Raw genomic sequence first — 20,499 nt, forward strand, 5'->3', positions numbered from 1 at the left:
CATTTTTAAACAGCAAAACCTTAAACTGCTGCTTGTTGAGCCAGTGACTCAACAAGTTGTTGCTAGGTAACCAAAAATTAAGTGAGTTGCTAGGTAACCAGAGTGAGTGAGTTAGTTGAAGCTACTCACTTTGCTTGGCTGGTCGTCAGAGGTTGAGCAGCTAAAGCCTTTCCTCTGCCTACATCTCCCAGAATGCTGCACTGTTCTGGATTGGAGTTTAATGAATATTCCATATATTGAATATTGAATATTCTACCAGACGTATTATCTGTTGATTTTGATCACATGTCTATCGCGATATATATTGTTATTGATTTACTGTCCAGCCCTTCCTCTAACATTTTAACATTTTCCTTTGACTAGATTTGGTCCTTTGCAGAATTGTGATTGGTGGCCAAATAAAGTCATCAAGAGGGCCACACTTTGGACACCCCTGCTTTTAATTCTTTTAAAGAATTGATATTTTTGTGTCTTTTTCATAGAAGGACCAGGGACAATATTTGAACCTAAAAACATTATTGGTGAATTTATTTATTTTTCATTTCCAGTCAGGTGTCAGGACTGGACGCTTGTTGTAATTGCAGGCGTAAAGCAGCTGGGGGACGTAGAGACAGTTTTAAAGAGCGGACGCTATTAGGACGGCGATAAAAGAAATCCCATTGTTAGCGTGACAGTAGGGTAACCCTTCCTGACCTCTCATACAGGATCAGCAGGGCCCAGCGCCTGTGATAAAGCCCTCTTCCCCCCGTCTGCTCCTACTCCAGCAGCTCTCCTCCTCATAACCTCTTACCTCTAAGCCATGTGGAACAAGCTAAACCCTCCTGTGTTCTGCCAATCCGTCCCTGCCCCCGTTTCGAGCTCTGACTCGCCAAAGATGGGGAGGAGAGAAAAAAAAAAAGACAGAAAACCATCTTATTAGCTCTAAACACGCCCACAAGGACAAGATCTGCTTCCACCCCTGCCACCAGCTGTGGTGTAATTGTCATGTAATTGCACCTGCGCTGCCAGAGAATAATTAACTTTGGCATCTCATGGCCGGGGTGATACAAAAGGAATAACATGATAGCAATTATAGGAGTGAGAGAAGGAAATCCTAAATGAAAGCACACCTGAAAGGAGAGAAAGCTGAAAGATGTCATTAACTTTCAGTGCTGCCTTTTTCCTCTCTCTTTCTGGGTAGAAAGAGTCACTCTTACGGCTCCTTTGTCTCATCTAACAATGAAAAAGAAGAAAGACGTGGAAAAAGAAAGGAAGAGATAGACGGCAGGCAGCAGATGGACGTATCAGAGTGGCACCTGGCCTTGTGTTTAATTTCAGGTGAGAGAGTATGGCTCTAAGTGAGAAGAGGAAAAACAGCTGAAGGCAGGGTAAGGAAATGAGAGTAGTGGAGCTGTTAAAATAAAAAAAAATAAAAAAGCAGGCATAGGCAATAAACCAAATTTCTCTCGGCGTGTGGAGATTTGGCAGAGAGATTTTTCTCTTTAGCTGTACTCATTCTGTCCGACCTGGGCATCTCTCCCTGTCTCTTGTTGCTGATTCGTTCCTGTCTTAGCCCATTTGTGTGGAGACAGTAACATCCTCAGTGTGCCACATGAAGTCAAGGTGTTTTTCCAAACAGGGTGGTTCACCGCCGGATAGTGGACCTGAGATGTTTTTGCATAATTAACATAACTGAAAATGATTCGGAGCGATTTTTACAATCCATTAACCTTTGTAGGAACAATTTACAAAGTAAACAAAGACAAATTTAGCATTTTACATGGGATTACAAACAGAACATATTTCAGGGTTTTATGAGAAATATATACAATTTTTGTTGTAACAAAAGAAAAGTGTGATTTCAGGACAAAAGCTTGTTAACTGGGTTTGTTTCGAAACTAACCTGCAGTGAAACACAGGCTAACTCAGCTTGGCATAAAAATTTAGAAAATTAACCCCTAACCAGACCTTACAACCTTTGACTTTTCTTTTTACTGTTTTGTTACAAGTAAAGGTTTCAGATTCTCAAACAAATTTTAATATTAGACAAAGATTACCTTTGTAGATACAAAAAGGCATTTTCAAATGGCAATTTTATTTATTAAAGGGGAAAAGGTATCTAAAACAACCTGGGCCTTGTTGAAACAACATAATTGTGTTTACAAAAACTAACTTCAATCTCTGCCATGGAGGATATTCTGCCCATTACCTTTGTTTAAAAAAAATAAGGTAAAATAGAAGGTCATGACAAATATTAAGAACCAATGCACATCAGTTAGAGGGATTCTTGTGTTGAATAATTGTTGTCAGGAGTTAAAAATGTGTTTCTCACTCTGTAATTTAAAAAAGTAAAAACAAATACAGCATAAATCAAATTATCATTGTTTATTCTCTTTGATCAGTATGTCTAAAGATTCAGCTGGAATTCATTAGTATCCTTTTTTGGAGAAATATACTGGAAAGATGCTGCTGTTTTAATTTTTATCATTCTAAATGTTACAAAAAGTGAATATATAAAAAGCTTAGCAGCTTCCACTGGCTCTTTTTTCGTCTGCAGGTTCTGTTTTTGTTTTTTTCTTGTGCATTGAAGACTAGAAGATGCATATTACTTCGTGTTTAGCACAACCTTAGTACAACTGATAATTGTTTTGTGTTGCAGTTTTTCCCTTAGCTTCTGTTTTATACTGAACACCATCACCATTCTTCCTATCCTTTGACTAACAGTTAATTGAAGTACTTTTAGATTGAGAAATTATGTATTATTGACAGTCATATCAAGCATAATTTATAGAAAATGTAAATGAGAAAATATTTACTTTTTTTAATGTATTTTGAACCTCCACTTCCTAGCCTGTTTCCACTTGTGTTCCTGCAAAAGCAGTTTGTTTGTTTTTAACTCAAAAGGGTTGGAATGGCTTATTACTGATCAGCACAGGGTTAAGAATAAGAATTAGGGTCCATGGATAAAAAAGGATTATGCCAGTGGTGGCAAAAGTGTGTATTTGTTCCCATTTTGCAAGCAGAGTTAAATTAACATGAAGAAATTATAGCTTCAAATTTGAATGGAACCAATACTACAGCTTATTTTGGCTTCCTAAGGCCTAAAAAGTGGTGACACCTGCAGTAAGAAACTTTTACATGTACTTCATTGAATAAGCTGTGTGAACAGTACAACCTTCTCTTATAGTGAGTTACTTCATTCTATGAAGTCAAGGAAAAAGATTTTATTAAAAAGAGTTATTGTGCCACTTAATTGCTTGAAAAAAATAGTGTCATGTATGAAATTTTGTCTGGAATTAACATATTTCTGTACTGGCTTACTGTAAAAACCTCTCTTGACTTCACTGATCTGATGAACAATTGCTGGCATACAACCAAACCTGCTCTACTTTTTCTCCAGTTCACTCCTGGAGCAGAAGTTTTAACCCATCCTTGTACCTCATGAGTCATGCGTCACCTGAACTCCTTAAAGGGGATGTATTATGCAAATTCACATTTGCACATTTTTGTACTTCCATTTGGGTCTGTACTACTTCTTCTAAAAACAGTCCAAGCGCTTAAAAAATTCCAACCAGACAGTTTTTAGCAATAAATTAACGTTAACATGAGTTGTTTCAAAAACGTCACAAATCAGGAGGCACTGCAACTCACACAGAAACCACAGCAAAGCCCAGCCGGTTACCTAGCAACCCAATTTGAGCTCCTGCACGTCTGGTCAGCTGGGTTTACCACTGTATGCTGAACGGCTGCAGGAAAAGACAAGTGTTTTGTCGTTGACTTGCCATCCAACTACCAGTTGCATTCTTGTTGGTTGTGCAGGAGGCGCCATGTCTGCTTTTCAAAGATGAACCGTCATATCATTGCACATTTGTTTACAGCCATTTTCAGATGCAAGTGTAAATATTAAACAGCTCATTCTGAAAGGAGATGGAAATAGGCAGAACTGAGCAGACTAAAATCTCACTACCTAGGAATGATTTTCTGCAAAACATGTAACGAACATGTTTTGTATAGTCTGTAAACCTAACCTGTTCAAGGAAGCATAATACCTCGCCTTTAAATCTGACACAATCGCAGGCAGTGCAGTGCAGAGCGCTGGGCCTTGTGAGAAAAATGTCTCTCATGCCAATCTTCTGTAGTTTATATCACTTGGCTAATTGCCTAAATTATATATGGACTGTTTAAAACTTATTTAGCCTTACTACAAAAGATGTGTTTATCGAGAATAAAAGCGGCAAGGTGCCAATGCTATCAATTAGCTTTAGCTACGGTGCACACTTGGATGAATCCAATAGATAAAAAACACATGCTCGGCTACATGCCCATTAGTGTTTGTTGCTAATAGCAGTTAGCATGGTTACTTAGAGCAACAATTATTAAACCCCACTAGTTTTTTGTCTGGAAACTTAAACACAGTTAAGTTGACTAGAAGATTATAATTTCCGAATTCAGCACCGTAAAGCAGTCAGGCAAACTGTTTGTCTCACTGGGCTGCAAAGACGTTTCTTGTTGTTAGCTTTGTAAAAAAAAAAAAAAAAAATATATATATATATATATATATATATATATATATATATATATATATATATATATAGATGCCTAAGTCTTTGTTTTCAAACTGCCATCTGAATTTGATGGTGACAAATAGGGGGGAAAAATGAGCTCTGTCTTTGTGTGTTTGCTTGCTCAGCGGGGGAAGGGAGGGCAGGTGTTCACGCTAACACAGTTTAATGAAGGGTGTGTGTGCTTTTGTGTGTAGCTGTGTGTTTGCTTTCGTGCAGTAGTGTTTCCGTGGAGAGCACCCAACAAGATGGCTGGATGAACAAAAGTTTATTATTATTATTATTATTGTTATTGTTATTATTATTATTATTATTGTTGTTGTTATTATTATTATGTCCTCTTAGGTTTCTTAATTCACAGTCTGTAGCATGTGTGAAGATGAAGCCTGTGCTTCTGCATTTAAGCGTCCCATATGAGAGGAAAGAGCTCTCTCTGAGTGGAACATCTGACTAATCCTGACATTTACTCAGACGTTGGGACTCAGGCGGTGCAGACAGAGGGGTTTTATCGATAGTCAGACAAGAAGAAAAAAAAATGCATAAACTAAATATAGCCTGAGCTTTTTACGCAGCATATGAGATAGGAAGTTGTAATGCTGAGCACCATAATTTGTTCCCCTAATGTCTCTGCAAACAGTCTACTGTAGATGAACATCAGTTGCAGGGTGACACTAACTTATCTTCCCCCATGTACCTGTTAGCATTGCTCCATTTCAGTCTGCCATTTATGATGCAAGGAGATAAAATGGTCATTTTATGTGCTACAAGCGAAAACTGATGTTTCTCCGAGTGCTAAAACATGCTTTTATGACGTGACTATTTGACCTGCAATATGTCACTTCACTTGTCTGACAATAATAGGAGAAAGTAGTGCCTTCATGTGTAGCTTATATCCTAACCTCAGTGAGATATGGATGATTATGATGATGGCAATTAGAGCGCCTTGGAGCGAGTGTCTTCACTTGATGAATCTGCGCGAAGTTAAATGTGCATTCATGCACCGATTCATTTACATATGCGTGCGTATAAACGGGCACGACGTTGGACAGGCGGTGCAGGCTGACATCAACAGCAGCAAGACAAAAAAGAGAGGGGGGATTGTCCTTTGTACGTCACTCTGGGCCAACTGTAATGATGAATGCAGATTAGATTTACGGAGGTGATAAAGGGTGTGAATTAGGGAGAAAATGGGTGTGGGGGTGCAATAATGAGGCTGAAAGGGGAGGAGAGGAAGAAATGAATGAAAAGTTTGAAATAATGAAAGTGGAGGTGGGGTGCTGCTGGAGGTGCACTGAGGCAGTGTGTTTATCAGCATAGATACAGACATCTGTCACTGAGAGATGTGTGGTGTTTTTAGGGGGTTGGAGAGCGTCTCGATGTGCGAGCCGTTGTCTCATTAGGCGATAAACATTGAAAGATATTAGGGTTGGGAGATATGGCTTAAAAATAAAATCTCTGATTTTTTTCATAACCATATGTGATTTGTGATTTTAATCAATCTTTCTGTTTTTTTTTTTTTTTTAAATACAACCGACAGAAAGAAATTTCAAAAAAAACTTTTATTTAGATCATCCCTTCGGTAAGTTGTACGACAAAGTATTAGGGTTAAGCTACAATAATTTTTGTTAATTATGAAAATGTTGTCATTATATTAGCATAATATAGATACAATTTTTCCAAAAGACCGTCTTAAAATTATGAGAAAATAAGTTATTTTAATGAAGAAAATGCTTGAATAATTTGACTTTTTATTGTGTCTGTGTTTGTATTGGAGTTCTCTTAAAATTACTACTTCATTCTCCAACTATTACAACTTTATTCTGGTAATATTATGACTGTATTCTCCTACTATTTTGACTCTATTGTCATAAAACAAACTTAGCCTGGCCGTTATATTTCGTCATAGAGTTGACCTGAATTTAAAGCCCAAATAAATAGAAGTTGTAAAAATCGCTTGTCAATCAAGATGGCGGCTCTGGGCGCAATAACGTCACTCTATACTATAGAAATCCAAGAAGTCCATCGGTGAAAAAAAATTCTGATTTTCCAAAAATTAAATCTTCAAAAACACATTTTTTTAAATTAATCAATAAAATCGATTTTGTCAGTTTTGCTGTAGCCTCTTCAGCCGTGGTCAAGCTAGCTCAAAACTGACATATTTGATTTCATGTCCGCAATTGAGAAATATGTAAAAAAAAAAAAAAAAAAAAAAACATTAAAGAATAAAAAAAGCAAAGAGCTGAAAGCTGTAAAACATGTAAGCTATGGAACTTGCATCAATTCAAAACATAGTGGCTATCAAGACAAAAGTAGTGACAGCAAAGTAACCAGCTCAAATCTGAGTTCATAAATTGAAGATTTCTAAAGTAGTTTATCCAATGAATTCAGCAGAATTGTTTGGAGACTTATTAAACTGGCACCCTACATGGGAATACAAAAGCACTTTATGGTAAGGTCAGTCTATCTGTAATTCCCAGTAGATAATGACTTCCTGTGATAAAAAGCAGTTGCAATTTTTGCTCAATATTGTTACTCTGATGCCCTTCTTGACACCTATGTCCACCAGAATACTTTATTTTGGGGCGCCATGCAGTGGTTGAGCAAGTCTAACTTTTCTTCACATAATCGAACCATGTTTTACTTTCGAGGCTACGGCAGACCAAAGTAATGTAGCTGTCAAAATGCTACTCTTGCGACTTTCTAAACACACAAAAGAAAACCATATGTCCCAAGATTGTCATTATTCCTATATGGTTGTGGCTTCCTGTTTTAGTTGGCCTTTCAAAAATGTTTTTTTCTCATCTGCTCTGAAAACTAACAAAAAGGGTTTGGGGGATTTATTTCCTTCATACTTTCAGGATTTATCATTTTCTCAATTCTAATAGATGATGAAAATGTATACAAATAAATTTTTTTAATTAAATTTAAATAGATAAAAACCCCTAGACAGATAAAAATGTGTTTAAATTAGTTCCCCTCCGAGTCTTCTCCACCGTGTCGAGTCAGACAACACTTGACATGAATATTTAACAATCCGAAGCGACTCAACAATTGTTTTACATTTACGCTTTGATGTCCACTTTGAGGGATTTCTTGTTGGCTGTCTGATGAAACGGCCGCGTGCTAGCTCCTTTGTAAGGCTGGACAAGCTATTGAACCCTGTCAGATTGGAGACAACACCGGAGGAAGCAGCTTTTACTCTGAATACTCGCTCATTGATTAAATATCATCGAACTGTAGCAGCGTTGTGCTGTCCATCTCTTTGCGTTTGATTGATTTAGCAACTGGCTGGCAGCAGAGAGGGTTTGTCTCTGCTTTCTTTCCGTCTGTCCATGTGTGCGTACATCTGTGTGTTCATCCACGTGTGGATACATTATCACCGCTCTCTCCCGCTTATATCTCTTTGTTTTTAACTCTTCTTTTTTTTTTTTTTTTGCTTGTGAATATACACCCAATTTCCACCTGCATGGAGGGAATTCACATGTGTATCTAAGCGTTAAGACGCACATTCGCAACGAGGGGGCGGATGGAGGAGAAGAAGCGAGGGAGCAAAAGCAAAGCACCAGCAGCAGCAGTGGAGGGGGGTGTAGAGGCAGGGGAGGTGGCAGGTTGATTACGGTCGCAGGTCTCGTTGCCTGGAGACGGCTGGGACAAGGGATGCCAGGTTGCTATGCGACCGGCACGATGCAATGACCAGCGCTGTGTGATGGAGAGGGGAGGGGAGGGGAAGTGAAGACAGGAAAATTGTCTTTGTAAACCCCCCTTCCCTTCTCTCCGCTCTCTCTCTTTCGCTCTCTCTCTCTACACGCCCCACCCAGCTCAGCCTCCCCGCTGAAATGTTCTTGAAAGAGCAGGGGTGATGCGCTCTGCTGATTTATTTACCATTCAGAGCAGCCGCTTTTCAGGGTAGACAAACAAAATGGGTTGGAACAGGAGAGGAAACAGACGTCAGAAATGTGTTGTAGAAGCAAAAAAAAAAAAAAAAAAGAGAGAGAAAACAGAGGTAATGATCAGCAGGGTGAGAAAAATGTCATTGTTGCTTGACTCCTCCTCTGTCTAAAACCTATTTATGTGAGAAAACAGAGAGATTGCCGCACCTTTGTGTTTGTCAGTGTGGATTGCATGGGTGTGGTGGTCATGCTGGTAATCATTGCTATGATTTGATTGGATAATCCATGAATTTAATATGTCGTAATCCACGTCAAATCCCCAGATACATCATGGGAGGCGGACTGCGTGTATTTGAGCAGAAACTGTTTGTTCAGTTGGAGGATGATTGTATGTAATGTTTGGAGACGGCGTGAAGAAGAAAAAAAAAATCAAGTAGCGAAAACACACTTGTATAATGGAGTTTTTGATCAGGTTTTTTTTTTTAATTTTTGCTTCTGTGTTGCCTGTGCTCAGTATGGGACTGTTTTTGTAAACAAGCCGAGGGGAGGGGACGGGAGCAACAGGAGGAGGAGGAGGGAGAGAGCAAATTACTGTAAAGTGTGTGTTAGCGGTTCAGGCTTAGAGAGAGATATTTTTTCCTTCCTGCTCCTGCATCTGCTCTCAAGGCAGCGCCAACATTCAACAGGCATCAGCGCTCCCTTCATCATCTCTTCATTTTTCTTTTAATGTATGCCTTTCATTTTTCCCCTCCCTCTTCTTCCCCCTCAAACATCTAATCCCACCATCTCTTGACCTAGAGGCACCTTTTGTCCTTCTCATTTTTTCTTCTCCTTTCCATGCATCTCTTCCCCATGTTGCTCAGGGTAACCCTATTTGCTGTGCTGATCTGAAGTGGTGCAGCCTTTATGGCCTCCACTTCTCCCTGTTTTCCCTCTTGTATATTCTAATTCCAATCTCCTGAGCCATCTGCTGCTCCTCTCCTTATCAGCACCACCGCTGCCTTCGCTGTTTGGCAGCCTGCGGTAAAATATTGGACGAGGGATGTTTTATTTTCCATTACGTCAATCAAAGTTGTCATATAAACTAAAGTCATAAGGTTAGAAAATCTGCCTCAATGTGACGTCGTGTTTGTTAGATTTAATTTGAAGAATCTTTGTTCCAGATTAACACAGTTTCTTTCAAACATTACTTTATTAAAATTAGGGAGCAATCATGGGTGCAGTCTCCCTTTGTGGTGGCTGAAGGATTTAGCAAATGAATTCAGTAAATACATTATTAGAAACAGAGACACAGATGCTAAAGCAAGCAACAGCAGAATTAGCATCAGTGTTGGAGCACGGCAAATTTCTACAGAAATAGCACTTCAGTACAGAAATAAAAACAACACAGTCGAAACTAATTGTCTCAAAGATTATACATGGTAAAGATTAAAGATATATTAAACACATACAGTATGTGACCAGTGCATAGTTTTTGACGGTAATAAAACTAGCAAAATTGAAACTGAATTCGCAGTTATCCTTAAAAAAAGGATTATAGTTAAAGATAAATACTGGATGGGTTTAAAAATAACTTTACATATTTTTAAATTAACAATCTGAGTGTTTCAGGTCATATACAAGCTGGCACTGCTGCATAGCTAGCTGCTACAGGATGACAAAAAAGTAGCACTTTACAGCAAAGGAAAAAAACAGAGCAAAGACTGATTCTCTATAAATAGCTTCCTAAGAATACAGATCGAAAGTAAACGTATTTATATAAGTTTTCAATACCTCTCTTTTATTCTGTGGTTGTTACAGATTATGTAGCCTACAATTTTTTGTTAGCCATTAGCATAGAACATTGATTAAAAATAACACAACCAATAACAGAATCTCCACTTGTTGTTTTCAAAGATGCTTTAAAAAATCTAAAAAAATGTGTTTAATAAAATAGATAAAATAAGATTAGTTTTTCCCCACAATCTAATTATTCCAGTTTACAAACATGCTAGCGTGTTAGCTAGCTGCTATATAGAAATGAGAATAACACAGCAGAAGTAGAATCTCCACTTGTTGCTTCTAAAAATAATAAAAAATAGAAAACTCTGTGTTTAATAAAGATGAATGCAAACGAGGACTTTTTTTCTACAGCCTGATTATAGATTACAAACATGCTAGTGTGTTAGCATTGCAGCACAGCTAGCTGCTCTATTAAAATGAAAAGTAGCTGTTTGGGATGGAAATATAAATAACACAACTAAAATCAGATTCTCTATTGTACCCTAAATCTACAGAAAACAACATCTGTTTATCTAACAGAGATGGGAAAAAAAGCTAATCTATTTTTTATAGTCTGACAGATTCTGTTTAGTCCAAGCTAACAAAAGCACTGTGTTAGCATCAACAGGAAATTACAAAATTACGTTTTAGGACAAGAGCAGAAATTTTACAGCTTAGACTGAATCTGCACTTGTTATTCTGACAAACTATAAAAGAAATGCTAACAGAAAAGAATGTGTTTTATTGATCCCCAAGATGTTAAATTTTAATCATATGAATATAACCATAAGACATAAAATTATATATATATATATATATATATATATATATATATACAGTATATATACTGTATATACCTAAGAGTGACGTAAGTGATTCAATATGACTGAATATAAATGAATAAATAAATAACAATAGTCAATACACAAAAAAAGAAATTTGACTGCCTTTCTAAAGCTTCTATTTTCTTCTATTTTCATCTAAAAACCACTTAAGTCAAAAGAATAGGTTTAAAACAATGAATACCATTGCTTGAACAATGAACAAATGTAGAAGCAAATGCAGTAAATGTGTGTTGTAGATGTGCAGGCTGAATAATAAGTGACTTTTTTCCAGTGGTAAACAGTGGAGAACCGTCTCATACTACCAAGTGATACACCAAACAGCATTTACAAATAATTTTAACTAGAAGTCAGTGAGTACAGGAGTGAACCTCCATTCGTCTGACTGATTTGAGGATGCCTCTCACCCCCTCCATCATCCCATTAATTGGTGTAATCAATTGGACGTTCTTGATGATGGAGACGCAGGAGGCCTCTGCTGGTGTTTCAGTCGGCTGGGGTCAGCTGAGCAGGAGCTCAGAGATGTTTGTTCATGCAGGACCTGCCGGCAGGATCGCGGCCGCTGAACAGATCGATATCATCTCCCGGTGACCGATCACAGCAGATCAATCGGTGGCATGGGATCAGTGACTGGCTGAAATGTCACCAGCCCCATAATTAAGACCTTCATTAAGCCACAGTTAACAGAGTGTCACTCTGTTGCTCTCACCTCGACTTGTCAGCCAACCCTCCCTACTTCTTTGCTTGCACCTCCCCCACCTCCTTCCTTTGCTCCATATGCTCCTTTCTATTCCCTTCAATCCCTCCCAATCCCGCCCTTTCCCCCTTTCTGCCCTTTCTTGTTCATTCTTTGTCTTAATTTCATTCAGTACCTCTTTTCACCGTTTTCATGCTCCATACATTTGAAGGGCAAGATTGTAAAGGGACTGACGTGTGCACAATTTCACACAGAGCTTTGGTTAAATAGGACAATAGAGAGGTGAAGGAGAAATGGCATTTCAGCAGCTTGGCTCTTAATGAATTATGAAAAGGTTAGCTAATTCATGTCAGTGTTGGGTGGTCTCCTCGTTTCCTCTTATTTGTTTTTACGGCTATCTTTCCATCCATCTCTGCCTCTCCGTCAGGCTCAGAAACTCTCTGTGTTCTGCTGCTGTGTGCTCCTTTAATCCAGATTAGCTGACGAGTGTTCTTAATCTTATCACTTCCCCAATCCCGCGTGGGTGTGTGCTTTTCCTGTGGTTTTTTTTTTCTTTTTGTGTGGGGTGCACGGCAGGATTAGAGCAGATTCTGAGAGAGGGAGAGAGAGAGGGGGGCGGGGAGAGGAAGAGGGAGCTGTATGACACTGCAAATGTAATATGACACATATCTGTGTCAGCTGTGGTCTGCAAGGGGAAGTGGGAAGAGAAAATATACAGGAGAAGTGTACAAAACATGCATCTTTATATACGTCAATAGTAATTATTTTTGCATGACGAATAACTTAAGAATTGTATTTTGTGAAAATCACAGAAAAGTCATTTATATTTTGAGTAAATGTAATGCTGCAAACAGTTACTGGGATTTATTTCCAAATGTTTTTCTCCATTTAACTGTTTACATGCTGACCTGTTTCTGTTCTGCTTCTCTTTGTAGATGAATCGCCCGATCCAGGTGAAGCCGGCGGACAGTGAGAGCAGAGGGGGTAAGGGTTACCTGTCCCTACTCAGAAACCCATCGCCTCTTCAGACACTAAAAATACAAACACTAGCAAGTCAGTAAGCAGGTTAAATGTTGAAAAAATATATTATTGCACAGCAAAAATCACAAATTCAAATTAAAAGACCAGTCCAAAATGATCAGTTTCTCTGATTTTACTCTTTATAGGTTTATGTTTGAGTAAAATGAACATTGTTCTTTTATTCCATGAACTACTGACATGTCTCTGAAATTCCAAGCAAAAATGTAGTATTTATTAGCAGAAAATGTAAAATGATAATTCAAAGAAAACAAGCTCATATTCATTTAGAAGTAACAATACGAACAGTTTTACTCAGGAAGAGTTCAGAAATCAATATTTCGTGGAATAACCAGAAAGTTTTCAGTTTGGTTCACTGCAGTGGACTCTTTATTTTTTCCAGAGCTCTTTATGTAAAATGTTCATATTTTGTTTACTTTCTGTTAAAATATCATGGTGTTGTGGTATTTATGCAAACATTTTAAACAGAAAAATCTGATCTCACTGCTTTGATTTAAAACAACAAAACAACAATTGTTGCTACTACTCTTTAAATAGGATTACATTTATTTACAAATTAGATTTTTTTTTTTTAAAAAAACAAAACTGAAATAAGAAGCAACATAGGACAAGTCTGTTAAGTCTAGTAATTTCAGTCTTTCGGTTTCTTTTTAATGAGCACCACGGTGCTGCACCTCTCTCACATGATGTTATGCACTGCCAGTCAGCTGGCTGACAGAGGCTACTACACTTTTTCTCCAGTCTTTATTGGTATCAGATCGAGTTAAATTTGATGTGTGCTTTGGGTTGCATCTTAGCTCAAAGATAAAGCATTTTTTTTATAATTTCTTTCACCTTCACTAAGGTCTCATTTCCATCTGAAGAAAAACAATTTCAACGCATGACGCTGCCACCACTATGCTTGTCTGTAGATTTTGGTTTTTGAGTTTTTTTGGGCGGATGAACAGTGGTGTTTTTATTCCAAAACCTTTCAGAATTAAGGCCAAAAAGTTCACCTTTGTACATGCTTTAACGAGGCAACAAATGTGTGATATTTAGCCAGGTTTGCTTCTTAGAATGTCGTTTTTATTGTTGTCACATACAGTTCATGTTGTGAAATTCCTGCAGCTCCTTTAATTTACTGTAAGCCTCTTGAAATATAAGATTCTTGAGTTATAAAATTGTGGTTAACTCTTAACTCTGCATCCTCAGTTAGAAGAAATAATGCAGCCACATTATTTTTTAGTTTTGTTTTACACCTAAATAAATTGTTTTGTTTTGTTTTAAACCAGGTTTCACTTCACGATTCTTATTTATCTGGATCTCATTTTTAACTTTACAAAAATCATTTGAACAAAGGTAACATATGTGATCAAATCAAAAGACATCATTGAGTTCCTTACATAATAATTATCAAACCAGTTCAGTTAATTTCAGTCACAGCAAACAAAGTTTAGTCAAATTCTGTTATGGAGCATCAAACTAAAACCTAATGTATAGACCAGTTAGTAAAAAGTTGCCAATCTAAGAAAACTGCATCAAATGCCAATGAAATTATTTGTAATGTTAGCATGTCAAATAAAACTTAACTTTGTTTAGCTGAAATAGTTTTCAGTGCATTTGTAATGTGTTGCTTCAATACATATGTTATAAAAATATCAAGCCTCGGCCTTTCACTGAAGAAGATAATTCCAGGAAAATGTGTAAGAAATACATGTATTTTTACATCAATCAATCAACTCAGTCATTTGTATATGTATCAGCAACAAGGCAGTTCAAAGTGCTTTACATCATAAAAACATAAAAATTGACAATTGAAACATTACATTTTGTTAAATGCTGTCGTTACACGTCAAAATGTTGGTTAGTGTTTCGTTTATTACAGTTTAAAAGCAACTCTAAACAGTTGCTAGTCTAGATTTAAGATTTACAATTTTCTGGAAGTTTGTACAATCACCACATTTTAGTATCAAGAAGTGGCAATAATTTAGCATGAATGTCAGCTCACAGTTTGAGTTGCAGGTCTTATATCCTGAAAGTGTCGCCACGTTTGTACATTAGGTTTGTTTTGTTGGAGATGACTTCGATATGCTTTAAATGCAGAGATGAGCAATGCTAATTAATTCCTGCTAATCTTGGCTAAATGTAGCCATCTATTTAACATCTTAAGCATTTTTTTAAAAGTCTTTTCGTCGATATTGTTCAGTGAAGGAGCAAAATGGTCGTGTTGTGATGGTTGCTCCTCAGAAAGGCGTGCAGCAGTCGCTCCAGATCTCAGAGTGATATATACACACACATGTTCCCTCTGATCTCAGCGGGTTAATGAGGCCTTCACAGATGTGCAAGTTGAATGTGCCAAGTTTTGTAAAGCAGCCCATAACATCACAGATGCTGGCTTTTGACCTCTTTGCTGAAAACATGCGAGACGCTCGTTCTCCTCAGTGGTCAGCAGAAGTCACGCCACAGCAGCTTTTCTAAACTTGTATCTTTTTTTTAACTTAAACCTTCTTCACTTTTTAAGAAATAATATGGTTCTGCCTGTTTCAATGCATCTTTGATTCGACTCTTTAATTCTAAAATCTATAACAATGTATGCTGTAAAATATTGCGACGTTATTTCAGAGACCCTTCCTTTTTTGAATCTAAAGGAAAGCATTTATGATTTCAAAGGTTAGATTATTTTTGTGCGACAGTGTCTGGCTGAAATTTACATGCACATATTATACATGTCAAAATAATTTTGGGCTTTTAATGCTTCATTTTAACAGTTTTTTTGTTGGAGCCAGACTGATGTTACAACCTACGACTTTAATGAACTTTTAAAACAAGATTTGGCTCCAAAAGTTTAAAATTCCTCTGGATTTTACACAAGATCCATACAGAAACAAAATTATTCAACCTGTATGCAAATTACAATGACAAATACCAAAAACCTTTAATTAGTGAAGTAAGAATAATGAACAATTAGACAACTAGAATAACAATGTCCTAAGGATCCATAATTTTGGCTGGATATTTGTCGTTGACAATAGTTGAACACTGCTGGGTGTTCAAACAGGACAATGATCCTAAAAACACAACAGATTTGGTTTTGCAATTAGTATTGACATTTAGGAACTGTTTTTCTAAAGCTTCAGCAATAACATTTAAAATTTCTATAACTATACAGTTTAAGTAAACTCTAGTAAACTCTGGTAAGAAGAAGGTCAAATATTCAGCAACATTTATGCCAGCAGCTTCTTGTTGGCTACAAGAAGGGCTGCAACTTGACAAATATTTGCACTGGTGTTATTTTTGTATGTATAAATTGCCAAATGAAGGCAGTTCACATCAATATGATGAACTTATGCAATCTAACTATAACAATATGATTATTTACTGGAATAGATCGTTTTAAGAGCATTGCTTTCCTTCTTGTGTTTACATTTAACACATCATCTTAATCTTTTTAGACGAGGGAGCACACTGTTTTAGTAGATTAGTATCAGCAGGCTGTTTAATTATCATGCATTTTAGCTTAATGGAGACACATTTGCTTTATTTAACGTAACACTTGATATTATTTTCTAATTAAGACAATTGGCAATAATGAAGCAGTGGGAAGCCCCCAAAACTGCCAAATTTAAAACCAACGCTTAATAGAAAACATGAATTTTGCCACGTATTTGGCTTCTTACATTGATTATCTGACTGAAGTTTGGAAAAAAAAAAATCTGGTAAGCCTCATTATCTGGCATTTAAACTCTTCCTACCCAAAGCTCGACGCAGGCAGGTGTTTCTAATCAAACCACATTTTCATCTGCAGCCTCGCTGACATTTAAAGCTGTATGTAAATGAGCGACAGATACTGACATCAGCTCTGTGTGACTGATGGTATCTGGAGCTCTCCTAATGTCTCAGTGTGCAGAAGAATAATGTGGAGGAATGTAAAAACGTGGCGATTTGTTGTGGACGGATTCCAACATTCGGATACATTTCTGGTTTGATCCTTCAGAGACAGACGGAGCTGCTTCTCAGTGGGTGACAAACATTTGAGTCATGGCCAGATGCTATTTGTTTGCTGAGCTGCTCTTGTTACTGCACTCTGGTGGTGATCTGGGGCATTGCGTCCTCCATTCTGTTTCTCATTTATGTATCTTATAATAATCTCATAAAACACCTTCCCCTGTCTTCTTAATCCCACATGCACCGTCCTGCTTTGTTCCCTTCAATCTTGGCGACCTCCTTCCCCTCAGAAGACAGGAAGCTGTTTGTGGGCATGCTGGGAAAACAGCAGACGGACACTGATGTGAGGAAAATGTTTGAGCCGTTCGGCAGCATAGAGGAGTGCACGGTGCTGCGCGGGCCTGATGGGACCAGCAAAGGTAACAGCAAAATTGAAAACCAAACAGGACACTTAGAAATAAAGACACTTCAATCTAATATGCTTTACTTTAAACATAATAAGTTAAACTGCTCTCTCTGTCTCTTCACAAACTTTAAAAAAGTTTTACATGTCATATCAAGTTTGGCAAGATTTCTGCAGGAAAATTGAGACTATTCAAGCATTCATTTTTCTCAGCAATACTTCCTCAGTTCATTCAGTCTGACAAATGAACATTTAAAGATAAAGTGAATAAAACAGTTGTATTTATTTATATAGATATACGTAAAATTAAGAATTATTGTGTTCAATAATACTAAATATGCATATTTGCAGTCATTCACCCTTCACTACTTTTGTAACACCGTTTTGAAAAACCAGATATTTATATACCGTGTACTTTCCTATTTTTGTTATTGTGATAAATACCGAAAAAATATTGTGATCATGACATTGTTACTGCAAATGCACCACCACGCCGCTTTAGATTTATGCTAGAAAATACTAGTTTTTGACAAAATTACTGGTCCCTCAATCAGTGGCACCTCTAATAAATAAAGGTAAATAAAACTTTTTAATTTATGCAGATCGTTCTCAGGCTGAACCCTTATAGTAGGAATCAATAACTTACATTTTGTATTGGGGTTAAATTTCTGGCTCTTTAATTAAGTGAAACTGAACTTTGTGTCACATCATATTGACAATATTCAGATAATAAAATTAGTTACTAATTTCAGCAGCCAGAGCAATAATTAAAAATGTTCTATGGCTTTATGGGAGTATGTAAAAGGATCCATGTTTATCTTAAAAAACGTAGAAGACAAGACATTTTCCTCATGTTATAAGTGAAAATTGTCTGCCAATAGACGTAATATTTTTATCAATATTCAAGAATATTGACTTGAAACAAGCTGCTATATCTTGCTGAGATGTTACTTGTAAATTAGTTTACCCTTATTTCATGAAACCAGACAAAATTACTTGGTAAGATTTTGTGTTTTTGCAGTTCAGGAGGAAAAAGTTCACATAACTAGTTATTAACTTATATGGTTTTTATATCTTCACCAGGGGGACCATTGAATCTGCAGAGTAGTTGTGTTTCTGTTCAAATCAGTCGAATGTGTCCTTTGGTCAATTTTCTCTTTGATTCTGAGTAAGTTAACTACATTAAAGTCAAAATGAAGGATTAATGTTTGTGAATTTAGGATGTAAGCAGCAAAATTTCCAGCAACTTTATAACAAAATGTGTGTTTAAATACAGCCGTAGGAGGTTATTCAGACCGGCCTCTGGGCCAGGAATGTGGAAGTGGTATTGACTTTGTTCAACTGTTTGTAACCCCTGAGGCACATTACCTTCTCTTGGTATAAATTACTATTGTCACTAACAACAATGCTAATGATATTTGCCGTGTAAATCAAAGTCCAGCGACAGCTCCAACACAGATGCTAGATTTTTCTCCGTTTGTTGCATGAGGCATGACTAATGAGCCTATAGGTTTTATGGGTCATGGCTAATGATGCGTTAGGTGGTTTACGGGGTTATGATTGATGAAGCAATGAATGTTCTGCGGACCGTGTTTAACGACGCCACGGTTACTGATGGAGCGCTGGATGTAAGACGGCTTCTAATGTATTTTTAAAGGGAAGCAGTTTTGTAATGCTTATGCGTGTGTGGATGTGGGTGTGAGTGTGTGTTCACTGGTGTGTCGTTTCTTGCAGGGTGTGCATTTGTAAAGTTCCAGAGCAACGCAGAGGCCCAGGCCGCCATCAACGCTCTGCATGGGAGTCGCACCTTACCTGTAAGTTCCTAACAAATACGCTCCGTTATATATCAGAGCAACCCACTCCTTTTAGATATGCTACATGGTGACTCACCACTTTTAATTACTCTCCAACTCATCACAAACAGAAAGAAATGAAGCACATTTTATCTGTCATGCGCCCTGTTGATAATTTAGTTGTATTTGATTGAAATTGTTTATGCAAAGAAGGAAAATCTATGCTTAGTGGTGGAAATGCAATGAAACAGCATATGCCGAAAGGTTGCAACGTCAGATTATTGACTGAAAAAATTCAGAAGGAAATTCACCAGAAGAATTTGATGCAATAAGAAACTTTAGTCTGATGATGAGCAAAAATTACCGAGTTCCCCTGGAGAAATAATTTCACTGCAGCAAACCCCCACCTGAGGATTTTGTAAAAACCATTTCTCTCATATTTAAAAAACTTTAAAAGCAGCAAAACATTAATGTTACTTTTCTGCTCATGTAATAAAAGGGATCCAGGCAGAGACGCCCTCAACATCTGCCACTCAACCCGTTTAAAGGTCAAACTCGGTTCATGTTGCAGACACGCAGCTAAGTTATTGAATATAATTCAGTGATTATGTGTCTATATGTATTTTTTTAGCAATTATAGCTCTTGAAAGCCACATTACTAACACTGTAACATCAAATACTGCTTTAACTTGTTAATTAGTGACATTAATTATTAATTACTCCTTCATACTTTCTATGTCAGTATGGTCTGAATCCACCTTAATTTGCTTACTCTACATCTGGTTCTACGTCAAGGTCCGGTGTGAGATTTTATGGGTACAACTATGAGTAAAAATACCCTGACATCATGACAATAGCATATTTTAAAATGGTTTTAAAATATAAACTACTAGAGCTTTGATAATCTAAACCATTTATTTATTTTTGTCCTTATTTTTATGCACACACACAACTGCAGGCAGTTTGTTTACTGCAAAAGTATAAAATCTTACCAAGTATTTTTGTATAATTGGTAGTTCAAATACCTTAGTATGCTTGAAATAAGACGAAACAAACTTTTAAGCAAGAAATATAGCCTTATTTTAAGTAAATAATTTCCTAATATTGCTAAATAAATGTACCAGCTATTTGAAGAAGACATTTAAATTTATAATGTGGGATAATATCTTGTTAAACTTAGCAGATTATTTCACTTATTGCTAGTACATTTTTTGTCAATATTAAGGAATTATTGACTTAAAATAAGCCCATATTTCTTGCTGAAAAGTTCATTTTGTCTTATTTCACGTATACTAAGATATTTGCACAAGAAACTAGACTGAAAATACTTGATAAGATTTTCTGTTTTTCCCGTGTTTAAAATTTTATTCAGCCAATAAAAGTCTGTACGTTTCAGCTAAATATATTTTTAAAATCAATAAAAATATTAAAAAAAAAGACAAAAGAAGATTTATGTAAATTAAAATCTGTGGATGGACGGCTGACATTATGAGTGAGGAATCTATTGTCATAGTTTTCTTTTTTGTCAATGCAACTGATTTAGAGAGGAGAGTATAATCAGCATACGATTAGACATACATTTTAGTTATTGAACTCTGTCATTGCTCTGT

General features: G+C 36.8%; 1 protein-coding gene across 3 annotated transcripts in view; it reads left to right on the plus strand.

Moving 5' to 3' along the window:
- LOC102223961 (CUGBP Elav-like family member 3) overlaps positions 1 to 20,499 on the plus strand; it is a 62,339-nt gene that overhangs the window by 33,819 nt on the left and 8,021 nt on the right. For 2 of the 3 annotated variants that reach the window (XM_023344773.1, XM_023344772.1), the window contains 3 exons: positions 12,667 to 12,715; positions 16,984 to 17,112; positions 18,831 to 18,910. In XM_023344773.1, the coding sequence (XP_023200541.1) occupies positions 12,667 to 12,715; positions 16,984 to 17,112; positions 18,831 to 18,910 (258 nt within the window). The remainder of the gene's footprint in view (positions 1 to 12,666; positions 12,716 to 16,983; positions 17,113 to 18,830; positions 18,911 to 20,499) is intronic. The other variant, XM_023344774.1, reaches the window with a different exon arrangement.

This window comes from Xiphophorus maculatus, chromosome 13, assembly GCF_002775205.1.
Source record: "Xiphophorus maculatus strain JP 163 A chromosome 13, X_maculatus-5.0-male, whole genome shotgun sequence".
In the NCBI taxonomy this organism is placed as follows: Eukaryota; Metazoa; Chordata; class Actinopteri; order Cyprinodontiformes; family Poeciliidae; genus Xiphophorus; species Xiphophorus maculatus.